At 27.1% G+C, this 26,715-nt stretch overlaps 1 protein-coding gene across 2 annotated transcripts in view; it reads left to right on the forward strand.

Moving 5' to 3' along the window:
• The window catches only part of LOC107443056 (cell adhesion molecule Dscam1), a 207,621-nt gene that overhangs the window by 178,457 nt on the left and 2,449 nt on the right, over positions 1–26,715 (forward strand). The window contains exons 17-27 of one of the 2 annotated variants that reach the window (XR_001583949.3): positions 1,027–1,194; positions 3,303–3,373; positions 4,794–5,031; positions 6,021–6,119; positions 9,173–9,358; positions 11,224–11,517; positions 14,431–14,592; positions 16,118–16,362; positions 20,142–20,217; positions 21,620–21,790; positions 24,966–25,081. Coding sequence is in view for 1 of the 2 variants with exons in the window: in XM_016056799.3 (XP_015912285.1) it covers positions 1,027–1,194; positions 3,303–3,373; positions 4,794–5,031; positions 6,021–6,119; positions 9,173–9,358; positions 11,224–11,517; positions 14,431–14,592; positions 16,118–16,362; positions 20,142–20,217; positions 21,620–21,821; positions 24,966–25,081 (1,857 nt within the window). In the remaining variant the exon portion in view is untranslated. Of the gene's footprint in view, positions 1–1,026; positions 1,195–3,302; positions 3,374–4,793; positions 5,032–6,020; positions 6,120–9,172; positions 9,359–11,223; positions 11,518–14,430; positions 14,593–16,117; positions 16,363–20,141; positions 20,218–21,619; positions 21,822–24,965; positions 25,082–26,715 lie in introns of both variants that reach the window. The other variant, XM_016056799.3, reaches the window with a different exon arrangement.

Genomic DNA, 26,715 nt, shown 5'->3' on the forward strand with positions numbered 1-26,715 from the left:
TATATATATATATAAACTACTGTACAAATTATATCAAATTCAAAAAATTAAATACAATGATTATTCAATGTTTAAAAAAATGTCAGTTTTAAGGAGAATACTTTCAATATTTTCCAACTTTCTTAAAATTTAAATGGATGAGTCATTACATCTTTTTCTAAACAGACCTTAAACAACCTTTTCTAAATGGAAAAGTCTACCGAACAACATGCATTTTTCGAAAATTAAATATATTCTCCAAACCAAAGATACTATTTTGTAGAGTAAATTGTTTCTTCGCTCATTTCCTCCATAAACTATATTAACTATATTATATAAAATTATACTTAATTAATAAATAAATTAAATAAGTATAGACTAGTTAAGAATATTTCTGTTTTATTAAATTTTTGACAGTTACTGCTCTAAATTACTTTGTAAGTAAATGTAAGTTCCCAAGTAATGTGTAAATATAAATAATTTAAACGGTATGAGTAATGAAACAATTCTTGAAATTAAAATTATAGATGTGATTTTTTACAACTTAAAATTTATGCAATTAAATCATTATATGTATTAAATGAATTTTTATGTATTTGAGCAATTTTTTTTAGTACAAACGTTTAACCATAATCATCAAAACATCCTGCTCTTTCTCGTGTACAGATACAATTTGTTGTATTTTTTAAAAATTTTTTTCGCTTAATTCTTATTTTAACTACGAAACGTAAACCACAGAATTATGTAATCACAAGGTAGATGGCAGCACTTTTCTCTTACCTTGCTATTTTGCGGTAGTTTGCTATAACACCAGAAGATGGAAGCACTTGAAGCAATATCTTCAAGCAATTTCAAATCAAGAGCCTCCAAAACGGCTCATTTAAAAGATTTGTTAGAAAATCTTTATAAAAAAATATAGCCACATAATTTTGTAACAATTACTGATAATTGCTTTTATTTACTTAAGAAATTTATTAAGAATTACGTCCACTTTTTAGCAAATTTCTAGTAACATACTTTATTTTTTCTTTGATATTTACCAAATAGGATCGTGGAAAGATGATTCAAAAGACCTCACTGCATCGGGAGCTGATAGTAAAGCTTCTATTGCCGGACTTCTTCCTGCGACAACTTATCATTTCCGAGTAATGGCAGAAAATTCGTTTGGAAAAAGTGATTTTAGCTCTTATGTATCAGCGACAACTGATCTAGAAGGTGAAAAAAATTAAAACATTATATAATACTATCATTTCGGGGACATAATAACTTTAATTCAAATGTTCTACTTTTTGTGCTTATAATATCGAGTTTCTTCTTGTAGGAAATCTTGTTTTAAGCAATTTTCAGTGTACAACAAACTTAAAATCTACTGCGAACTTTTCATTGTCTGAATAATTATGATTAACGTTAATAGTCAATTGATACAAATTTAGTTTCTTATAATTTGATTATTGAAAATTTATGTTAAGTTTCGTTTTTTATTGAAAACTACTTTTTAAATTTTAAAATTACTTTTTTTAAAATTTGAAATCATTGTAGTGAACAAACTAAAATATTCAAACGAGGGACACCATCTGTTTAGAAAATACTTGGTCTACGGTTTAATACGTATATCTATATGATTGTTCAAAGAGATGAAAACCATTTTGGTACTTTTGATAAAAGCGTGATAAAAACAAAACAGCTCATTTTTTTGTAATTAGTTAATTTCTGTTTGTCATTTGAAAGCAACTGCTTTTACTTTGCCTTTTAAAACAAGCATTGAATAGCTTAAAATAAATTGCTTAGTTTTTTTTCTGTAATTAGACACTTTACAATTTTTCATTTAGATTGAACTATTCTCTTTTTGACTTTTGAAATAAGCAATTGTATAATGATTCTGAAATTTTGCCACCGCTATATAAAAAACACATTTTTTAGAAAAAATAACATTAATGCGTTATTTCCATTAGTGTAGATATTTGTGAAAAAAGTAAATAGTTTATTTTTACAGCATGTTCTTGAAATGGGAGTTTTGGTAAAAAAAAAATTCCAATTCAAAATCTGTAGCAAATAGTGGATGTGTATCCATGACTCTTCAGCGGAGGAGGGAAATATTTTTCCCTAAAATCTTGAATCCTGCATGACTATATATATATATTTATATGTATACAACTGTATAACTATATATATANCTTTCGTTATCAACAATGTGATGTGATATATATATATATATATATAAGGAACACACTACAACAAAGGAAGGGACAATTTCAGTTTTTGACATTTGTTTGACATTTCTTAAGAAATACTGAAATGATTATTTTGTACTTATAGAGGTGTTTAGTTCATGCGATTTTTCATTCTCAGCAATAACGTTTCAAGCTTTCAGAGCTTTAAGTGACGGACAATAAACTACAAAAGTAGACAAGTATTTTTGAACACCTTATGCCAAAAAATGAAACAATAAGCTTGTGACATGTATCGATTGCTTTGGTCGTTATTTGCATAAAATGTTTGATCATAAAATTTTGTAAACTTCGCTTTTTTATTTATTGAAATATGGACGTTTTTATAAATAAATATTTTTTTGTCTTACGATTTTTTTACTATAACTTTAAAAGTAGTCAATCAAATTAAACAAAATTTTTGAGGTAATTTAAAGTCATTAAAAAAAATTGCTTCAAATAAAAAAATTTTTGTCTTATGTTTTTTTTTTCACTATAACTTCAAAAGTATTCAATAAAATTAAAAAAAAATTTTGAGGTAATTTAAGTTCATTACAAAATTATTGTTTCAAAATTTGGAAAACATACATGATCATTAAATTAATCCTTTTATAATTCTCATTTAGGGAAAAAAACTTGAAAATTCTTCTGAATTTTGCGGTGAAGCTTCTTTGAAAAATAATTAAAAAAATGTTTGAGCAGAATATTTTAAATTTAAAAAGTTTCAAGAAATTTTCCAAGCAGTTTCTGTAATTTTTATAAAAAAACTCAAAACGAGGAGGGGTTTTTCCCAGATTTATTTTGTATCATCATTAGAGTAATTTTAGTAACAGGTGATAATACCTTATAATCGTCTGTACACTAAAATGTGACAGCATAAGAAAACGATCTTGTAAAAGAAAACATATTTTTATGAGTATGATTCCTCACAATGCCGATGTCATTTTTTATAAATTTTGTTTCATGATACAAAACGATCATAATGATTTTATAGTAATGCACCCTCATGTTTTCGCCTCAAAGTAGTGAGTAATTCCATTAATAATTTTATTGACAAGGCTAAATAAATAAATAAGTACAATGATCAATATATTATATTTACTTAATTTCATTTAGTGCCTGGAGGACCCCCTTTAAATGTTCAGGCCGATGCAGTTGGATCACACACACTAAGAGTAACATGGCAAGTAAGCATAACTCATTTTATTAAAATATGACAACTTTTATTATTTATCTTACATTATTTTCATTAATTGTTTTCCGACCTTCCCCCCCCCAATATATTGTAGCATATTGAAAGTATAGAGTAGCTTCAGTGCTCATAAAATTTACTGAGTTCCTAAGAATGGTATGTTTAATATTCGTGATGTTTAGTATGAACTCGAGATATTATAAAAAATGTCAGAAAAAAATTTCTTTTTAAACGTCTGAAATTGTATAGTATTGGGTTGTTCGGAAAGTAATTTCGTTTCTTTTTTTTTTGGGGGGGGGGGATGAAAACCAATTTTCGTATAATGAATAAATATTTCATCAATTTATATATTGGCTATTCTGGTCCAACACTTTTTGCCTTCTTTCTGGTATCTGGCATGATTCCACGCTCATAAAATTTTTGGTCTTCGCTGTCAAGAGACTAATCCAGGTGATTTTCGACCTCTTCATTTGAAGTAAAGGTTTTACAGTCCAAAAAATTTTGCAATAACCGGAACAAATAATAATCCAAAGACGCCAAATCTGGAGAATATGGTGGGTGTGGCAGTGTATCCCATTCATGATGTAAAAGCTTTTAACGAGTGACCAATCTTGTATGAGGTCTCGCATTATCTTTGGGGAACACTATACTTTTTATGTTAATAATTTCTGGCCTTTTCTGTTGAAGTGCATCATTCAGTTTGTCCAGCTATTGACAGTAAAATTAATTGTTGTGTTATCCGGTAGAAGCTAAAAAAAAACTATTCCTTTGAAATCACACCAAACAGACAGCATCACCTTTTTTTGAGCGATATTGGCTTTCGAAATGCTTTGAGACGGTTCATATTTTTTGCTTCGTGATCTCTTGCGTTTGACATTGTTATAGACAACCCATTTTTCGTCCCCAGAAATGATGCGCTTCAAAAATGGAATGGATATTCGAATGGACCAACAACTACTGCGCAGAATTAATTGAACTTTTTCACACACTAGCCTTGCTATATCAGCTCTCAAAACATATAATGATAATGCTGCTTAAGTGTGAAATTGGGTTTAAAAAAATACAATTAATTCCTCTGTCGGAAAAACTAAATTACTTTCTGAACAACCCGATATATTTTCGATTCTCTTTTATCTTATAACTCAGATAGAATATTTCTCCTTATTTTTTCTTCTTTTTTGCAAAACATTTTTATTAAAAATCGAGATATTGTAAAAACAAATATTTAAAATAAAATTATTAATGATCCAAAATTTTAAATATGTTATGATTTACTATGACTTGAAATATCGATAGATTAAAATCTAATTTGTTAATGAAAAAATATGTTTTTATATTCTAATCTAAAATTTCAATGTGATGCAATTTAATTATAATGTTATATCTATTGTTAAACTTAGCATTGATTTTTGCAGCCTCCAGCACTCGAATTACAGAATGGAAGATTAACTGGGTATTATGTTGGCTACAAAGTTCATGGTTCTTCAAAACCTTATACCTACAAGACGCTTGAAATTACTGATGCCTTTCGCAGTGAATGCTTGATTACAAATCTAAAGCGACTTACTACCTATAGCGTCATAGTTCAAGCATTTAATCGTCGTGGTGCGGGTCCTCCTTCAGAAGAAATTAAAGTTAAAACAAAAGATAATGGTACCAAATATTTTTTTAAAATGCAATCTATTTTGTTTTCTCATGATTAATTTTTTTTAAAAACAATTTTGATAATATCATTTTAACAGAGAATTATTATTTATTTTAGTTAATGAAATTCTTTGCCTACTTTTTAGTGTCTATTGACGTATTTATCTCTTATATAAATTGTTATTTTTTATTTATTTTGGAAGTGTAACTTTTTTATGTAGAATCAGAATTGAAACAATCACATCCAGTTCCTGAAATTCATCACATATATTCTTGGTATCTTAATGTAATACTCAGCATAATATTAATTATTATATGAATTGTTTTTTTATTATTATTATTGAATTATTAGTGTTTTATATAAAACTGGAAATAAAACGCAACATTCATTTATTAAAAACACTCACATATATTTCCGATAACTAGGCATACTTGGTACAATATTAACTGCAATAGGAATTGTTTTTTATTATTTATTTTTGAAATGTACATGCTTCCTATAAAGCTATAAGAAATCAAAACAATCATTTATTAAAATTCAACTGATACTTTATCAGTAACATTTCTTCAATCAAGAAAAACAACACATTGACAAGTTGCGTCAATGGTATCTTATTTCCAAATTTACAATGTTTTTCATAAAAAGTATTGTTAAATTTTTCTAATAATTCTTAAAAACAAAATTTATCATATGATAATAAAAAATAATAATAATTATTAAATAATAATAATTATTAATAATTATTAAAAATAATAATAAATAATAATTATTTGAGAGGGATTTGTTGATGGATATATTTAAAATCCAAACACTTATGATAATATCTGAAATATGCTAGTTATATTTTTGATGTAAAAAACTATAACTTAATGTTGCTTTTTTATTATATGAGAGTGAAAACAATAAATTCTTAATCCAAGAAAGATATTTAAATTTAAAAATTTTGAAAAACAATAATTTAAGTTAATGTTCATTTTTTTCATATTTTAAATTTCAGATCCACCTACCAATCCAATCATGAATGAGCTGGCAACCTCACACACATCAATTCAAATTGAATGGAAGATTAGACCTTCAACTTCAAGTCCTATTGAAGGTTATAATTTAAGAGTATAATGTTTTATTTCCCTTATACTTATCTAATAGTGCATATTTTTATTACATTGCGTAAACAGTGTTTTATTGACATTTTTAATACATCAGAGGTACCTGATACTAAGCATAAATTTTATATATTTTTTTTTCCTTTATTATGTCATTCATTTATACAGATATAACTCATTCCATAACCAGTGCTTTAAATTTGGGTTATTATTTCATTAATGCTTTTTCAAATTTCAATCTTATCTATAAATATTTATTTTTTTGCTAAAATGATGTATCATTGGCATGGATAAAATTCTGGTTGCTCAACCGTATTTGGTGAAAACAGTCAGCAAACAATTTTTATCACAGCTCTTATTCTGAATACACTCTCTTTTATAGTTTATTGTCTTATTAAATAATATTTTTTCAACCATTTTTCCGAAAAATTTCTAACAGTGTAAAAGTGTTATTAAATTTAATATTAATTTTTTCTCTGTAATTTTATACCATTGAAAAAGAGTTGCTTATTTTAAGAGTGTTCCATCATTTGTTCAATAATTTACGTTTATATTATTTTAAAATTTACACGAAATGTAGACAATTCGAGTTTTTTTAAAAAAATAATTACATTATCAAAATCTTACAATAATATCTACACTACAAAACTGAAATCTTATTTTTTTTCCTTAATAAAATCTGTTATTGAATTTCTCTCTAATTAGTGAGTATTTTTGTATTACGAAATATAATTTTTCATCAAAAAAGTCAGATAAATTTGTTTAAAACTGATTACCTAAATACTTCAATAAATAAATCTTGATATATATTATGTTACTTTGTTTAGTCAATTCTTAAAAAATTAAACTTACTGAGATTAAGAGTCGTGCGTTTGTGATTTTAAAACTGATTTGATAAAGTACATTCGTATTGTATTATATTTGGAGAATTATAAAAAAAAGCAATATGTTTTATCTGCCATCAATTTAACCAGTTATTTTTATTATTTTTTAAATTCTAGAATTGAATTTTAAGCATTACTATTTTTTCAAAAACCATTTATATTTTGTAACGATGACGTTCAACTCATTTCAATTATACAAAAATTAGTTAAAAACAAAAATGTCTCAAGTGTTAAATATTTTAAATTTATTATAAAATATTTTCAAGTATTATTAATTGGAAAATATTTCCAATTGTTATGATTTTAATTATTTCAACATTCAAAAATTATTAAAGCTTTAAGCACAAACTCTGTGTAAAATAACATTTTTTTCGGAGAAATATTTTTCTTCATATTCAGATACACTAAAATTTCGTAATCTAGTCAGAAAAATATTTTATGGATATAATATGAACAAATTAATAAATTTGGAATAAAAAAACTTTTTTTAGATTATTTATTTTTTAAACAAAGAAATAAACTTTTATACTCATTTTCAACTGTATATTCTAAAGCTAACTCTCACGCATACTATTTTAATCATCGTTCTTTTTTAATTTTTCCGCACATCTCCTTGATACGGAGCTAACTTGGAGCTGTCATGGAATTAATTATTGATACCTGCAAAAACATTTAAAAACTGGGACTAAATTGTTATAAAATAAATCCAATATAATAAATAATATACTAAAATGTCACAAATTTTGCAAGTAATTAATAACTTTGCCTAATTACTTAACCTAATTTAGTAAATAATTACCTTAAAAATTTATACGTATTTGAACGTATATTAGTGTGAAACGATCAATTAGTTTATCTTCGCTAGCACCACAATCTTATGTATATTTTAAGGCCATGAAATTATTAACTCGTTTTAGCCCGTGCTTTTGAAAAGGAACTTGGAAGAAAAATATACCTTCAAAAATGCATCACTTTGTCGATAAAATTGATAATATGTATGTTTTAAAACCGTTGTTGAACAGCCCACCCAATTTTGAGTTTACGTTTACCAATGTTCAACTCCGTAGCCTGGTAATTGCAAACTCAATCCAGAGTAAAAGGGAACTCGTGGATGATATATTGGGGGAAATTTGTTTTTGCGAAAGATATTTTGATGGACATTTGCTTTACATTATTATATTTATTTGATGGTATTTGCTTTACATTACGCGGAAATCTTCCGCAGGTAGCCTGCCGGCAAGGGGACTGATATCCATGATCCGTCTGACACTGAGGGTATTTTAAGTCAGCACTGCGATCGGTGCGAACCGAGTTCTGAATTCGTATCAATCAGTCATCGCTGGAATTCAACCCCGGGTCACATCATTGGGAGGCGAGGGCTCTATCAAATGAGCCAAAGAATTATTTTATACTTGTACTTCATCTAAGCACAATTCCTTGCTGCCTTGCTTGTATGAGTGGAGCTGCTGAAGCTGTCAGAGATAGAATCCCATGTATTTATTAATTAAGAAAATGACTATAAATTTAAATTATGTGCATGTTTATCAAAAATATAATATTTATCTTAATTATCTTTAAATATATTCTTAATTACAAAATAAAAATAGTCTTAAGTCTAAATAATAATTAAAAGAAGTTTATATTTTTTCCTCCATATGAAGTATTGCTTTTATAATTTTTTTTCGTAAAACTAAATGTACAGTCAGGCAATAGAATATGAAAAACTAACACTTTTTCTTTTTCTGTTTTTTTACATTTCTACTTCTCCCTCTGTTACAGGAAAATCTCGGGAAAATGTAGAAAATATGGTAAAATCAATAGGTTTAAAAAATGCGCACTCTGTGAATACTACAATTCAATATTTTCTTTTTACATTTTTAATAATCAGCATAATTTGCTTAGATGCTCCAGCCACAAACTAGCAATCTAAACACCAATATAACTCAGTTTCAATGATTAGCAGCTTATTTCGCTGAAAACATTCACCAAAATATTTGAAAAAATTACTTCAAATAATCAAAAGTGGCTTTTAAAAAAAGGCATATTTGTAACACATTTTTAGTTTTGAGCACTCGAAACTATTTCTAGAAAATATTTGCTTAGGCGTTTTCTATCAAAGAGAAGATTAACAGCATTTAATTTAAGGAAAAATTCTGTTATAGGTTTCCGTTTATATTCCAAGCGAGATTTTGGAGGTTGGCAAGAAATACAAGTCCCTGGAAACAAACGAGAGCATACTTTCGAAGATTTACAATGCGGCACCCGATATCATTTTTATATGACTGCCTTTAATGAAGTCGGCGAAGGTCTTCCCAGTGATACGGTTACAGCCAAAACGCTGGGGGTAGGTAGGTACTTTTGTGATAATTTTACAATTTGAAATATTATTGAGAAATACGTTTTGTATAAGACATTAAGAAAATTTGTTGAGTAGATATTTTACATTATGTTTCAAGCTCACAAATATTTTCTATATTTTAAGAAATTACTAGCTTTCTCTGATGTTTTTCGTAGGTATATTTTCGAGAAATTGAATAGGTGGAATTAAATTTTTTGAGGAATTATATATTTACTTTAATGAATGTATGAGAAGTTAATTTAACAACAGTGGGGAACAAATTTTTAGTTGCATTTATGCAACTGCTTGATATTTCCTAATTCGGGAGTGGGGATTTTGTAGAAATTATCAAGTTTAAAAACGTTATATATAGTAAGGAATAGTGTAAAAGTTGTGACGTACTTCTAGGAAAGCTAGGACACATAATCAGGACTAAATTCGCATAAAAAAACTTGCCTCAAAGTGTCTTCACACGCAGCTAGAGTTGTTCTTCATTATGACATATTAATAAGCACATGGAGAAACAGTTCATAATAAAGAAGAACTCTTAGTGGCGTAAAAAGACTTTTCCGGGAATGAATTTTTTTCCGATTTTAATCGTAATGATCTGTCCTAACTTGCCAAGAAGTTTGTTGCAACATTTATGCAATTTGCTGTTGTTAAAAAAATAAAGATATTGAGAGAGAGCGATAAACTAGAGCTATGAGAGATAAATCGACAGCAAATTTGAAATCAGAGATACAAAAGTATCTAAGATTCGTTATAAAAGGCTGTTGCAACAGAAAACACAAAAAAATGCTCGCTAATGTAATTCAGAAAATTGTTTTAATTTAAAGACTATGAATGTGCCTGCGAATGAGAAAAAAGATTTCAATCATAGTTTATCAATATTCTTCGAAAGCACATTTTATTAAATGTCAAGTTGAATTGTGTGTCAATGAGCATAAAGTAAAATGTGAATAAAATAAAATAAAAAAAAAGACATAAAGCTAAAAGTAAAATAAAAATGTTAAAAATAAAGTGAAATCTGTGAATAACTAAAAATTAATAATGCTTTTCAGAAGATTTTACTTTATTTGGTTTTAGATTTCAAAATTTAATTAAATATTCAATGTTTTAAAATTTAAACTGTAGAAAAGTAAGCGTTCAGGACATTATATTTGATTTTAATAATTGCATATGTATTCTCCGAAAAATGTATGAAATTATTTTCTAGTATCTGACTTAGAAAAAAGTAGTTTTAGCCATGACTCAATGCTAATTACTGTATAAAAATTTAATCATAATATTTTTTTATCAGAACATGGTTTATTTTCTGTCAGTTGTCTATAAATTGATATAGCAGATAAATCATTATAACATCATGCATTTTAATACACTTTTCAATTTCAGATTTTTTAATATTATTTGATATCCACTTATTGGAAATTTAAGTATGATAAAATTGTATATTCATAAGAATTTTTTTTTCATTTTTTTTAAGATATAAAATTTTGAAATGAGTTTTAAAAAATATGAAACTCAAAACATTTTAGAAAATATAAAATTGTATAACGATTTTTTATATTTTTATGATATCGAACATACAGTTTATGAACTTTAACTGAATTTTGATAACGAATAATTTTATTAACGAATTTATAGTTTCATGTAAGGAATAAAAGCATTTAATGAGTTTTAAAAAAAACTATAAACTTATATGACTTTAGAGAATATAAAATTGTATGACGACTTTTTATATTTTTATGATATCGAACATACACTTTGTGAATTTCAACTGAATTTTGATTAAGATCAATTTTATTAACAATTTTATAATTTCATGTAAAGTATAAGATTTCTAATGTTATTTTACTATCTTTAATATCATTTTAGCTCCTATTGCCCCCAGCCAGAATTTATTTTTACGAACAAATGCTACTCATGCATTTTTATACTTAAACAAATGGAATGATGGTGGATGCGCTATCACGTTTTTTGTCATCCAGTATAGATTAGAAAACCAGAAAGAATGGACTTTAGTTTCAGATCATGTACTCATGCAGGCAGAACCATTTGAACTTGATTCTTTGAGTCCTGGAACATGGTATCGTCTTCATATTACTGCACATAATGATGCTGGCTCAACTCAGGCTGAATATTCTTTCAGCACAAGCATAATGAATGATGGTATAGTAACTCAATACAAAATTATGTTACATATATATAATATTTTGGTGACGGTTTATGAGAAATTTTACCAGTAGTAGTAGTGCTAGTCAAACAATAAACTAGCCTGTTTCCATTCATATAAAATACGATACCTTAAAGACATGGAAACTCCTCATCTAAAATTGTTCGCCGTGAAATATCAGCAAACTTAAGCATTTATGAAAAAAAAGTACGACATGTAATATCTGAATTCAATTAACGATTTCCAAATATTTCAAATTTTGAGCCACTAGCAGCTACTAAATTCAAAATAGTTATAGTTTTTTGCGTATTGTAAAAGTAGGAGATATCACACTTAAATATGCGCCAGTGTAAAAGTAAATTTTAATTCGAATATTTTACATGAGCACCAAGGTGGTAGTTACTACGGCCTTCAGAGTTTAAATTTTGTCCCCGTATACACTTGTTTAACAAATTTTCTTGAAAATAACCAGGCTTGATGCATTTTATAGCTTCATAGCCATAGTTTGAGCAATACAAACTAAACTTTTTAACATTATCATCCAAGCCACGGTGGCCCATGGGAAGAAGTCTTCGCCTTCGTAATGACGTGGACCAGGTTTAAATCCCAGCTGCGACTGTTTGATACAAATTCAGCTTACTTCCGGTTCACATCGACCCCACCGATGACGTAAAACATCCTTATCTTTGCTAAATCGTGTATATTTAACAACATTAAGAATTCATTTATCCTAAATTTTCGATGCTTACTAATAACTTTTTATTAACTTTTGTAAACGGTCACAGTCTAATTTTAAAGCTAACCGTGGTAGATTTTCCTGTTTTCCTTATCCATGTGATGCAAATGCGGGTCTGTACCATAAGAAAAAAACTTCAATGGAGGCTAGTTTGTCCCTGAGCTAGATCCAGAAGTTTTTTTTTTCCTTCTAGGTGGTTTTCAAATTTACGAGGCGACGGTGTTGAACATTGATAGTCGTTAATTTCGAATTAGGTCAGGTGTTCAACGTCTGTTATAAAAAAAAAAATATTATCTTTTTTTGAATGGCTTGTCAAATTTTCCCGTACTTGGAAAAATGATCTATTAAGAGTATGCATAAAAAGCTTGTCAACTTTCCCGTTTAATTTGATTATTTATATCCGAATATAGTAACATCGATGTGTTTTACTAAAATCTTCCAAATATGGTAATCAAATTTTTAATTCTGTGGTATCAACAGTAGAAAGAAAAAACACAACCGCTGTTTTATAAGCTGTAGTGGCAGTTAATTTAATTTACCATTAGAATTGCTTGCATTTTCTTTGCAAGTTAAAATGATTTTAGCAGGTTTTTACCAACCAGCAACTCTTGCATTGGTCTTTGTAAAGAGGAAATTTTTTTAAAACTTTTTGTGAAGTTTTAAGTCTTGTACAATTTATTAAATGTCCAATATTCGGAGTCGAAGAATATCTGTATTAGTCAAGATTTTAATGCTTATGCTGTTGCACTAAAAGTAAATTTAATGATGTCACTTACCTGTGACAAAATGTCATTCTCGATGTTACCAACAGTTGTGTGATACTTAGCAATTCCTTGAATAATGCCATGAATCGGCTTTTTCGTTGATAAAACCAAATAGATGGATTGGTTTTTTTTTCTTCAAAAATGTGGTAATTAAATGGAAATAGAAGTTTTTTTACCACCTTCTATAGGCAACATTTTGGGAAAAGGAAGACGAATTCAAAAATTTAATAAACGACCAAGGTCAAATGGTACGTGTCGCGTTAGCTAGGTGTCGCAACAATTAAAAATAATTATTATAAAATTATATATATATTGTATTTACGAAAACAATTATTTGTTTCATTGTATCATTTAATACATACCTACTTCGAACCTCATAAGTATTTATCATTAATTGCTGGGGAAATTTTCTTCTACAGTTTATTTTTAGGTTAACCTTACAAATAAGCATATCAAAATAAGTGCCGCCAAAAATTATTAAATAATAAAACAAACACGAGAAAGGATTCATTTTATTCTTGGCATTTTCGAGTTATTTAGTTGTTCATTATGTGAAACGACTTTTTAATGTACATGAAGCAAATAAAAATATTTTTTAATTAGTTATTAATATGTGTAGTTCTTTTTTTTACATAATAATCTTAATCCACATTTTGAAAGAATGTTTTATAAACCTCCGCACATAATAAATGTTAGCACTATCTTGAAGAAAACCTTGTTCTGAATTTTCAATATACCTTTAACATACTGATTTTCCAATTAATTGAAATTTTGTAAGAAAAATAAAAGATGTATTCATTGATTTTTGGTCGCATCAATAAATGTTCAACAGTAACAGTATCAGTTTAATTATAATTAAAATAGCTTTTCTTATCATTTTACATATTTATATCAATGATTTTTTTTAAAAATGTCATTAAACAATTTTTAATAATGTACTAGAATATTATAACGATTATAGAGGGTGAGGGAGAAATTTTATTTAGAAAACAAATTATCAATTGTCTGCACTTTTATGTATCAACATCTTAAATTTTAATGTCAAGCCAAATACTTACAAAAATGTGGATGGAAAATCCATTTTATAATTTTAATGGGGGAAAGATACTCAAATGCCAATGATTTCATGCCTTAATTTTCTTAATTTTATTTTCAAACAAATTTGTAAGAAAAGAACTGCACGTTCATGGAAAAGTCTGATTTAATTACGATGTATATTTGATAATTTTGTCTGGAAAAACTTTTTTCGAATGGAGGTAATTCTTTGTCTTGAAGTATCTAACTTTAATTTCGAACAAAGTCTTAGAGTAAATAAGCATTTATTAAAAACCCTAATTTTCTTAAGGTAGTAAAAATTAACAATAACATTATATGTTTATTTTTCTCTCTTTTTTTTTCTCTTTTTTTAGCTGTTGACTTGATTACACCAATCATCAGACGCCCTGCACCTTTTTACACGAACCTGGCTATTATTGCTCCTGTAGTTGTTACTATTATGATTTTAATATCTGTACTCATTGTTGTTTGTGCTCTCAGTAAACGTAGAAGGAATGGAGATAGACAGTATGAAGGTAATCATTTACTTTTACAAAACTAAAAGAGGCATAAAGAAGATAATCATATCTAAATAAATTATAAGAATAGTTTTCTTAAAATTTATAAATAATAATTATACTCAAATTCAAGGTGGCAGTCATAATAATTACTCCAATAAACGAGTTAATGATGCTCATTTGGAAATCAGACTGAATTTTATTTGAAATATATATTGAAATGAAATATTTGTTTGAAATATATACATTGTAAGTCTACGAAACCAACTAAATTAACTTGATGTAATAAACAAACATTAGAATAATTTTGTTTCCTTTAGACCATGGGTTCTTAACTTGAGTGCTATAATCCTCCAATTGGCTTTTAGAGGCACGCTAGAAAAAATAAAGGTATTTGAGTGTTAACAGGGAATTCAAGAGGGTTGTCAATAATTATAGGTGAGATTAGCTTCAAATACGCATTAAAACTGATAAATATTATGGTTGGGAATCACATAAAATACTTAAATTTCAAACTCAACATATAAAACATAATCTTATCAAATAAATATTTTCATTTTTTTTGAAGTGGAGAAGAAAATACTATTATGCCCAACTATACCCATGATCTTGGTTGAAACTCAAGTCTTTTTTGCCCTTACCGCTTCCCCTTTAGGGGCTGGTATATCCTGAAATTTAATTGAATACGCTTTTCTTTTTAACAAAAAGTTTTACTTTTTGAGAGTTTTAAGTATTTACCTCCTATTCATTTCTCTATAGTTTCTTTAATTGTTTTTATAAAGAAGTTTTGAATACATTTTTAAGCGTATTTATCATATATTTTAAGTATTTTCTATTTTGTTAAACAATTATAAGGCCTATCCATTAAATCTAATTCACTTATTTGATTTCTCAGTATTAGATGTTGTAAAAAAAACACAGTAGTCACATGTTGATTATCAGATTTCAACAGGCTGGTTATCAATTTCTTAATTTTACTATTTATTTTAATTTTTTTTATAATTTAAAAGAAAAAATATTTAATAAATTATTTTATTTATACTACGAAGGGATATGCTTGAATTAAGTTTTACTCAAAAATTTGCATCATACAAATTATATATAATAAAATCTCTCATAACACAATTACTTGAATAGTTTAAATGAATGATCGGGCGGAGTTTTTTCGAATATTATTTGAAAAATAAAGAATAAAAGTATAATTTGCAACAAGTAAAATTTTAGAGATTTTTTTTTCTTTTTTAATTTTAAAATATTTTATTTTTCTAAAGCAAGTGACAATATGAAAACACTATAAAAATATCTAGGTGTTTTCTCACATATATTTTGGTAGGAAAAAAATGTTTTGAAATCTTTCAACTGAAATAAAATGTATTTTATGAAAAAGTATGCATACTAATATATATCATAAGTGTATATAAAAACAATATCGTTTTTACAACAAACTAAGAGAAACATTTGAATAAATATAAACTATGTGGTGCTATATATGCAATAAATATTTTTTTTAATGTTAAACATTACTTTAAAAATTCCTTAACAGATGCTCAGAGTGTGAGAAAAGAGATAAATCCTGAAGCAGTACAGATGTCAGAATATGAGGTAAAGCAAGATGGAACATATGTACAAGCAAAGGATTCGTCATTATATTTTCCATCTCCATATGCAACAAGCAGAGTGCCAGTATTCTCTTTAGATGAAAGAAGTTCGGGAGAAAGTAGTACAGATGGCCGATCCACATTACGGGATATGGAAAGGCCATACGATGTTCCATTCGCAGTAAAACAAGTAATAGATAAATTCAAGAGAATAAAATTTATTAATTTTATTGATAGCTATTTTTTTGTTCCATTATTTAATGCTAGAATGAATGCGGATTTGAATGTTCAAGATCAGTAGAGTTTTTTTTTCCTTGCGGATATATTTTTCAAGTGCTATTTTTAGTTCAAGTGAAACCTTTGCTGTTTGTTTTAAGAACGAGAAAAAATAGAAGATTAATTTATTTCAAACGCGATATTTTATGTTGTATTATAATCGTATGTATATATTCACAATCTATGACGCTAGAAAATGTCAAGATGAACAAATCTGAAGAATATAAATTAGACATGGCAGATTAAGCAGACAATTCCCGAGTTTGGCATTAACTGTAGTTTTTTTTTTTNTTTTTTTTTTTTTTTTTTTTTTTTTTTTTTTTTTTTTTTTTTTTTGATTGAATGATGTTGTTTCCACCTTTGTTAAATCTACTTTTCAAACAATTTTGATCTCTTATTTGTTTTAAACACGGGTAACGTTTTTTCTTTTTTCAATTTAACATCTGATAATTTTAATAATATAAATTTCGCTCTTAATTTAACAAAATGCATATTTAAATTTATAAAAAGTCATACCGTTACAGTATTATATGTCTTAAAAATATTGATATAACTGAAACAAATCCCCTTATGAAAAATCCAGATTTAGATTAATATCTTTTTAATCACTAGATGGCAGCACTACAACTCTTATTCTCAATGTGCTGAAAATAAAATATTTCAAAAAATGATGCAGTTGATAATCGCTGCGAATATACTATCGCAGATAATTAAACATATCCCTGCATCCAAAGAATATTGAAACTTAGAAAGACAATCAAATCTTAAAAATATACTTTAGGGTATTGAATGCGTTCATGCAATTTTAATTTACTTTTAATTACTTAATTAATTTACCTACTTTAATTGTATACCTCTATTTTTAAACTCTTTTAAAAATTATAATGTTAAACTATGTCTAATTTAATGTTAAACTATGTCTAAAATTATAATGTCTGTTATAACTATAGTTCTTCTCAACATGAAGCTATAATTTCATAGTGTTCTCAAAGCAATCTTTTGTGGTTTCCAATTACCATGTCAAAATTTCTTATAACTTATTTTACTTGTACGTATTTTGGAAATTTAATTTTATGCTAAGATATAGTCCCTTTTCGCAATACTCAGCAATTTTCACGTTTAGTGTGTAAACATTTATATTTTTTACGAAAAATAAATCATTACGTTACAATTAATACTTATTTCATCTTTCGAAATTTTTTACCGCATTCTATGACACATATTTAGTTATCAGTTGCAACTTCATAAACAGTTTCATTTATTAAATTATTTTTTAAATGTTTGATTACAATCAAAACTTGTTAGTGTTTTGGCCAAACAGTAACAGTTTTTTAAAAGTAGCTTTACATTCTTTACTGTTTAATAATTTTGATGTTCATAATATTTAATAGTTCTGAAACCATAGCTAAATATATTTTACATAAAATATTTTGCATAATATAGCAATTTTATGCTGCAAGTTTATTATATGATAAATTTTAAGATAAATTTTTAGTTTTAATCAAAAATAAATGAGTAAAATTAAAGGTAATAAAAGTCTGACCAGCACATTTCCCTCTACTTTTTTCACTAAATCAGTTTTATTTTTTGTTATTATTATGCTTTTAAACTTTTTATTTGTCGGCCCATGTGTGAGAAATATGTTTTTTCAACCTAATATCTTGCAAAATATATTTAACGAGTTTCAATAAAAGGACGTTGTAGGTTGTTTGTCCACGTTTAATGAAATTGGTAAATTCTTTAATGCATTATTATAAAGTTTTTTGATGTTTTTAACATTCTGGTGAAATTGAATTCTTTTTTTTAAAATTGCTTTTATTTGTTTCATACACATTTGTTTTCTTTGCGCTAACATGATTTTAGCTATATGTATAAAGAAAAAAAAAGTTAAATAGAGAAGAAATTTTCATAACCTAGGTGCTGATCCATAATTTAATATATATATTTTTCTTACCGAGCACTTGGTGTCATTTTGTGCAAGAAGTGAATCACGAGAAATAAAATTTTATTTTTCAAATCCATCAGCTTAAAATTTAAATGTTTTAGGGTAGATAACTTTGCGTGTAACGTTGGTTATAATTTTCGAACAAGTAGAAGCATGATCAAATTTTATTTTATTTAATAATGTTTTTTTTTTTTTAATTTTATAATGTTTCTTTTTTAAATTTCATACTCAAAACTGAATTTTTCTTATCAGTTTGAGTTCAGAATATATAAGTTTGCTTCATAAATATAGAATTATAAAAACTCATAAAAATAGGAAAAGACATAAACACTTTTCAAATAAAGTTTATTGCTAAAAATCATCGACTAGCATTTTATTCTTGTTACAGCTTTGAATGCACGTTTACGAAAGTGGGATCAATTCAAAATGCTTGTTTATACATCTCTAAATGTATGTTTATGAAAAAAAGTCACAGCTCAAAATGAGTGTGTAAAAAAATAGATCAAGCTCAAAAGGCGTTTTTAATATAATGAAACAAGATATTTAAGAATTTAAGAACAAGACATGACAATAGTTTTCAAACTTCGTTTTTAATTTTACTCTTTTTTCCAAAATAAACCAATGAATTCAAATAAATTCGTCACGAGATTACTTCAATTCGCATAAGTCACTTGGTTCACCAAAAGTTGATGCGGGATTGATTATAAATTTATATTAAAGGGAGAAAATTTACTTTATAGGAATTGTTTTTAAAGCTCAGAGTTCTGAATCGATCGTCATGTATTTGACGCAGACATCACTCGAAAAGTTACAACTGATATATACCTAACCACCCGGACTCCAAAGTCCAGAAATTTGCCCTGTAATGCTTATACATGATATTTTTTTTTTTNATATGATTTTTTTTTTTTTTTTTTGTAACCGTTGTTGAACAGCCGACCCAATTTTCGGGTTCACGACTACTAATTTTCAAAACCGTAGTCTTGTAATTTTCAACTCAACCCAGAAGACAAGGAACTCCTGAATCAAGTATTAGGAGAAATTTGCCTTTCGTGGTGGAATTTATGATGGAACTAACCAGCATTTGTGATACACGGAGAGTAAGACAACGAGAACCTTCCATGGTTAGTCTGATGGCAAGGGGACTCTAACCCGTGATCCGTCTACCACTGAGGATATTTCACGCAGCACTGTGGTCGATGCAGGCCGGAGATTGATTCGCATCAACCAGCCAATGCTGGGATTCGAACCTTATTCACCTCATTCAAAGGCGAACGCTCTATCCTCTGAGCCATCACGATTCATAAATATGAAATGTAATCCGGCAATTCCATGTTCAGTTGTTAGATTTGGTTTAAACATTGAAATGGCGCATTTTTTCCTAGTGCCCATTTTCTAAAAGAGACATTTCCAGCTATGTCCCTTTTGTAAGAACGCATTTTGAGCTGTGTCCAGAATAAAAAGTTCATTGATGAAACGCATATTTGCTGAAGTTGCCACTTACAATAAAAATTTTCCAGAACTTTCGACTGGTGAGTTGTTGGCATCAAAAACTGTTTTCCTCATTGCTGTACAATTGGAAAATTAGGTATAGCTGGGAAATTTCAGTGCAATTTTGAATAGCACATTAATACTTAGAGGGATAATTTTCATGTTAGAGTTCATTCTAAATGTTAAATATAATTCAAAAATGATATTTTTAGTTAAAGTCTTATTTTAATAAATTTTACTCCAATTTTTTATTTCAGTCAAGCAATACAAAGCATATAAAAGGAGGGAAGTCCTTAACTCAATCAGAAGTGGAGCATATGTACAGCTTTCCAAGTAAGAGTTTTTTTACTCTATTTTTTTAATAATGAAACAAAAGTCCTCATTTAATTTTACATCTAAGTAATATATAATTTCGGCTCTGAGTAAAATATCAAAGTAAGAATTGGTGAATTCTTAGAAATTCAACATTAAACGAAACTGCTAGGCCCTGCATGGTTAACACTATTTATAAAATGTTATTTGACATTTTTCTTCCTGTGAAATTTCTCTCAATAATTTTGCACATTGAAATTCTGGTTTAAATGTGCTAAATTTTATTTATGTATCAATATCCTTTTAAAAATAATTTTAGAATTGTTGATTACCTTAAAAGAGATTTTTCCTTCAAAAAAAAAAAGAGATTTCCTTATAAGCGAGAGATTCAACGAGAATAATTTTTAATAACCATTTGACGAAAATGCCAAATATGTTTATTTTTGTTCTCGGAAGAAAAACGAAAATTGTGAAACTAGTAATGCACTATAAAACTGTAAAGGCTTATGGGTGAAGTTATCAGGAAAAAAAAGTTTTAGCAATGATTTTCTAAGATTAATAAAGCATGGTCCATAGAGTTTTACATGAGTATTAAAACGATATTTTAAGTTTCTTTTTTGTGTATATACAGGTTGATACAATACTAGTGTTTTAATATTTATCTGTTGGTGAGGAATATGATAAAAATAAAGATTCGTATAGAAATATAAGGTCGCAAACTTAAAACAGAAGCTCAAAGAGATGCCAAAGGTCACGAGGAGAATCAGGAGCGATGCCTGCCAAAACTGGATTAAATGTGGTCGCAATAAATTTTTACTAATTGAAGAATTAAGAAATAAATTGTAATTAATGACCTACTGTCTGACACTTTTCAGTTTCTGACTCTTTGAAATATAGTGCGCCTGCATTAAGTTTATAAAAGCATTTTTTTTTTTTTTTGTATGATGTTATGCTCCTGATCTATAAGTATGTTCTTGAAAAAAAAGTCTGTATCACCTAAGATAAACTTTTATAAATCGAACTTTATTTAGTTTCAATTGAACTTTATTTTAGTAGATAGGAATATCTAAATTTTTTTCTCAATTTCGCTCCAATCCCAAATCGCAGCAGCCATGTATTAAGCTTGGTTTTGAATATCGGGAAGTGGATTTCGTTATTGTTACAGATTTTTAGAAAGTAAATCCAATAAAAATGTATGGATAATCCTACAGTGTAATGAATCACTTAAACAAAGTTAGCATTCTATGCTTTTGGTATGTCAAATTTTCTTTGAATATCTGGTATATTTTTTTTTCTTATCCTTATTTTAAAAATTAAGACTCTATTATTCATGTGTCATGTCAATAAAAAAAGACGTGTTAATAGTTTAAGTTGAAAGTCCTAGCTTTGCAATTATTGATAATTCTTAATTCTTCTCATGCAGATCGGCCATCAAGTGGACATCATCAAACAACAGGATCTCATCGAAAAGAATCTATGTCTGGTCGACGTTGGTCTGCTGATGTTGATGATGACTACATACCAGACAACAATGATTCCAGACCTAGATCAACTGCCATTTCTTCCAGCAGATGGCACTGCGGTACCAAACAAGGTGGTCCCTATGATAAAACATGTCGGGATGGGTAAGCAGGCGTGGGTTGTAGAATGTTGATGTGACATCGGGGAAGCAATTAATAAATTTACAAAAAAAAAGGAATTAAAAAAATAATAATCACGAAATTTTTCCCTAATATATTTGACGAGTTGAAAATGTTTTTTGAAATTAAACGTTTTACAAGAAACGAATTGAAAATTTCATTGCATTTTCCACGTCTCTATTATTATTTGTTAAACATAATATATATTAGTTAATATAGGATGTTTATAATTGTATTGATGTTAATTTAATATTTTCCGTTTATTTAATAAACATATATTTTAAATAAAATAAACAGTTTCATTTCGGTAAGATTACTGATAAATAGCAGCAATTCGGAATGTGAAATTTACAAACATAAATAAACGAAATGCTTTTTAACTTTTTTTTTTATTTTCTTACAATATTTTTTGTTTTTATTTAAGTTTTAGGATTCGAAGCAAAATAACGCATTAAGTTACAGTACGACTTTAAATGAATATTAAATATCCTCCCTCATCAATTTGTATTAATTTAAATCCATTTATAGATATTACTAACACAAAAGCTTAGTTATTTCATACTATGAATTATTGCCGCAGTTTAAATGTTTTACGTTTTAGTTACAACTTTAACCTTACAGAGCTGCCATCTATTAGGAAATTCCTAAAATCATTACTTAACTTCTTTGTAAGTACAATATATCCAATATAAAGTGATTTCGTGAGAATTTAATTTTTAACTTTTTGTATGTTTTGTGTTGTTTTGATTTTTAAATTAAAAAAATATGCGTGATTTTTGTTTAATTTTTTAAAAATCCATTTTTTCAATTTCAATAATATTTCAAGTGAAATATAATCCAGATTACTATATTGTTTAATAAAAAATATTTTTTGAATTCAAGCTTATTTATTCATAAAAAGACGCAAGTAAAACATTTATTTTTCAAAAATTAATCTGAAATTTACTCTTAAATCTGGTATAAAAATTCTCTATATCTAAAACAGCCCTATAAATAGGCATCAGTTCAATTTAATTTATACTAAAAAACCCACATTTACTTCTTTCTTAATACCATATCAGTAACTTCATTGCGTTTTAACAATAATTATCATATCAATCTTAGAACTTATTACTTAATTTCAATTAAACTCCATTAATTAAAACATGTGTTTGGTGAAACAACAAGAAATACGTATTATATTCAAAATGTACAGGGATAATCAAATAATATATTGGATAAAAAATCATACGCACGTGAAATACTTTCAGAAAAATTAATATAGCGAAGACAAACTCTCCCTGCCCACATCTCCGGATTACAAATTTAAAATTTTAAAAATGCAAGCTCCTTTTTCTATTGCAAATTTGGATTTTCCAGAAATTGTATTCCAGTTTGATTTACTTTTCGAAAGTACTTTTTTTCTGTTTTGTTTTGTTCACAGATGATACTGGAATGGCACTATGAAAATGAGATACAAATCGCTTTAAATGGACAAAGCTGATATCTCGATAAATACTTGCCATGATAAATAAATAAAATTATTCGTGTTTCGTATTTTAAAAAAATCGACCTAGTCACCCAAAAACCAACTCTTTCTCAGACATCTGGACTCAAGCCTTGAAAATCTATCCTATATCAAGGCGAAGGGCATCATTAAATTTATGTATCAAAATCATGAAATATTAGTGTCATTAAACATATGTTATGAAAATATTTCAGACTTGTATATAAAGTTTTAAACGAGCAAGCATATTCCTGAATCCATTCAATAATTTCCATATTATATTCTAGGAAATATACAAATTTTTTTTCAAAATATATTGAAATTCAAAGCAGCATGCCTTATAAAAAGGAGGAGAATTATTTAATCCTCAAAAGTACACTAGTTAAGTAGAGTTTGATTAGTTTATGTATATATATATATATATTTAAATATGAAACAAATAGGTTGATGCTACACTTTTACTAAAATAAGTATTCCTTAGGAAAGTAATTCATAATTTAAAAATTATTCCCACAAAAGCTAAATAATTTAAACATGAAAAATTATAAGGAAAGTTACGAAATATCATGCAATAAAAACAATTGAATCTGGTTTAATAGAATAATTGCCTTATAAAAAAACTAATTGAATTATTTATTTTACCAGTAATAAAATATTGATCTCTTACTATCTTTGTAAGAGTAACAGTCAGAGAGTCGTCAGTGCAGTGTTTCTTTTGCTTTACTTTCCATTCACTGTAAAATATTTTGAATCAAATTGCAGTTAAGAATATGGGTATTCTTTTTTTACCACGAAATCCAGCTTTACCGTAAAACTTTACAGTTCAAAAAATTTATACATCGCATATTTTACACAATATTTTATTATCAAATAATTGAATCACTATAATTTAATAAATATTGCTGCAAAAATTATAATTTAAAGATCCGAGTTAGAAAACAAGTTTACCGTTAAATTGAATTTACGAATGATACACCCACACTGAGAAAAAGAAATATGACCAAAACTACTAAATTATGGCAACATTTATCGTCTTTCTGGAGCCATGGGAACACTAAAAAGCTCAGTAATTCTTATCGAAGTTCTTTTTTAATGATTTTTGTAAAATTAGCAATACGAATGGTTTTTTAATGTGCAATATAACTTGGTAATAGTGCTGAAATTTAATTATTTCATTATGATATCTTAGAGCATGGCATAATATTATTTATATATTAAATTTTACTTCTGAGTCTTGTACTTTTTACTAAATGTGTAGTAAGAACTTTTTACAGTAATTTGATCTGGAATTTTTCTCAGGGTACGAAACTAGGAATTACTGTTTATTGTATGGTTTAGAAGAGACTTCTTGATCTTAGAAAAAATACTTTTATTTCTTGTGTCAAGAATAATAAATCCCATTTATTTTCAGAATTCGAAAATAACCATCATTTCAGCATTTATTTTTATTTTATTTGTTTTAAAGAGTTTAAAAATTGTAAATGACTGTTTATTTCTTTTTTCCAGAAGCTTTAAAAAAGCTAAATAACAAGGTGTTATTGCACATATTTAGAAAATTTAGCAGGATTCATTTGATAGAAAACTTTATTATTAAAAAAAAGTAAAAATATAAAATATCTACAATTTTTTGTTCTTTCATGCAGGTATGAGGATGAGGAGTGGGGAAGCCCCTTTCATTTATCCGGAACACGTGACGTAGGGGAAAGTAGTGATGCAGAATGTGACAGGGACCAGATTTTATACGTCCATACTGACACAGGTAAATATTTTCAAAACAATACTTCTAATAAATTATTCCTTAAATTCTTATTGAATTTATTTCAAATTAATAAATATTGCAAAAATGCCGATACCCAAAATTAAGTTTTGAGACTTAATAAAATAATGTTGATCCTTTGACCGATAAATAAATAAATAAATAAAATCATAAATTTCTTATGCATTCTTTTTTAATTTTAAAAGCTTTAATTTTCAAGTTAGCTAAAGATGGAAGAAAAAAAATTTATTTTGTTAGATCCATTAAGAAAAACTTACATTCGTTTTAAAAGACGACACATTAGTTTTAAAATACGGGGAATTATTTTTGACAGAAAGGGTATTTAGTTATTAGCGTCCTAATTATTTCATTTTAAGTCTGACAAAAATTATAGTTATTTCACTTTTTTTGACAAACTTCTAAGCATGCTAGTTTTGTAAGCAACAATTTTACTTTTAAAAAATACATAGAAAGCAAGCTAGTTATCGAGCAGCCTTAAATAGTTATGATTCTGAAAATTTATTTTTAATCGTAATTTAATTAAAATCTTATGATACATTAAATCTTTTTTTAATTTTTAATGATTTCTTAAAGTTTAAGTTGCAAATAGAATTTAAACTCAAAAAACTAAAACATAAACTTCTAAAAACAATTATATCCATGTGCTATCTATTTCAGAATGACATGCACACGTATTTCCTTTCCAATAAAGTAGTCGAAAGCCTAGATTTTGCTAAGTGGTGTTGAATAAATTTTTAATCGCGAATTAATGGTGCCAAATGATTAATTTATAGCATATGAAACTACCATTAGAGAGCATAATTACTCTTTCGGGAGCTTTCTAAGTCAGAGAAGGGAAACATTTCTGATATATTACTCAGGCTCACTCATGTAAAAGTACCATTAGGAAAGACATTGTGTTTCGGAAAATAGCTCAGTTTGTAAACAGAAAACATTAATGCATGGAGTACAATAATGTTTAATCGTCTTGCGTCGTCAGTTTTTTTTAAATATTTTTTTAATTTTTTCTTTCAAGTTCATTATAAGACCAAAGAAAAAAAAACTCAATTGATAAATTAAATAACTAACGCTTTAAAAATTTCAACATATTTTATAATTTTAAATTCTACTATAAGCAAATCCAGATCAAATTACGATGAAAAGTACCAGCACTCACGGAGACGGAACTTTTTATACGTTAAAATCCGTTTTTACCGGAATGAGTTACGAAGCAAAAAATCTAATAACTAATAAGAAATCTAATAGAATTTTCTCAGTAATAATTACAATAAAATAACGGAATTATTCTAGTTAAATAAATACTGCTGTAAAAATAATGGTATAATATTTTACGGTAAAAAATTTTAAGAGCCGTTACTTTGTATCATAACTTGATACAGAATTTTTTACAATGTTCAAAAGAGCTGCAATAATTTTAGTTAAAAACGTGACTGTTGTTAGAAAATTAACTTTTTTGAAAATCATCTTAACTGCCAAGTAAATATTCTTTGTTTATTTAGAATGAAGATGTAATATGCTTTTACTGCGTTCTTCTTTCATTTCCAAGAACAGTCCCGCTTAATAGTCTGACCGTTTTTTCAACTGCAGAAGGAAAAAGAGTGTGGTAATTCGATCAC

This window comes from Parasteatoda tepidariorum, chromosome 8 (genome assembly GCF_043381705.1).
Source record: "Parasteatoda tepidariorum isolate YZ-2023 chromosome 8, CAS_Ptep_4.0, whole genome shotgun sequence".
Taxonomy (NCBI): Eukaryota; Metazoa; Arthropoda; class Arachnida; order Araneae; family Theridiidae; genus Parasteatoda; species Parasteatoda tepidariorum.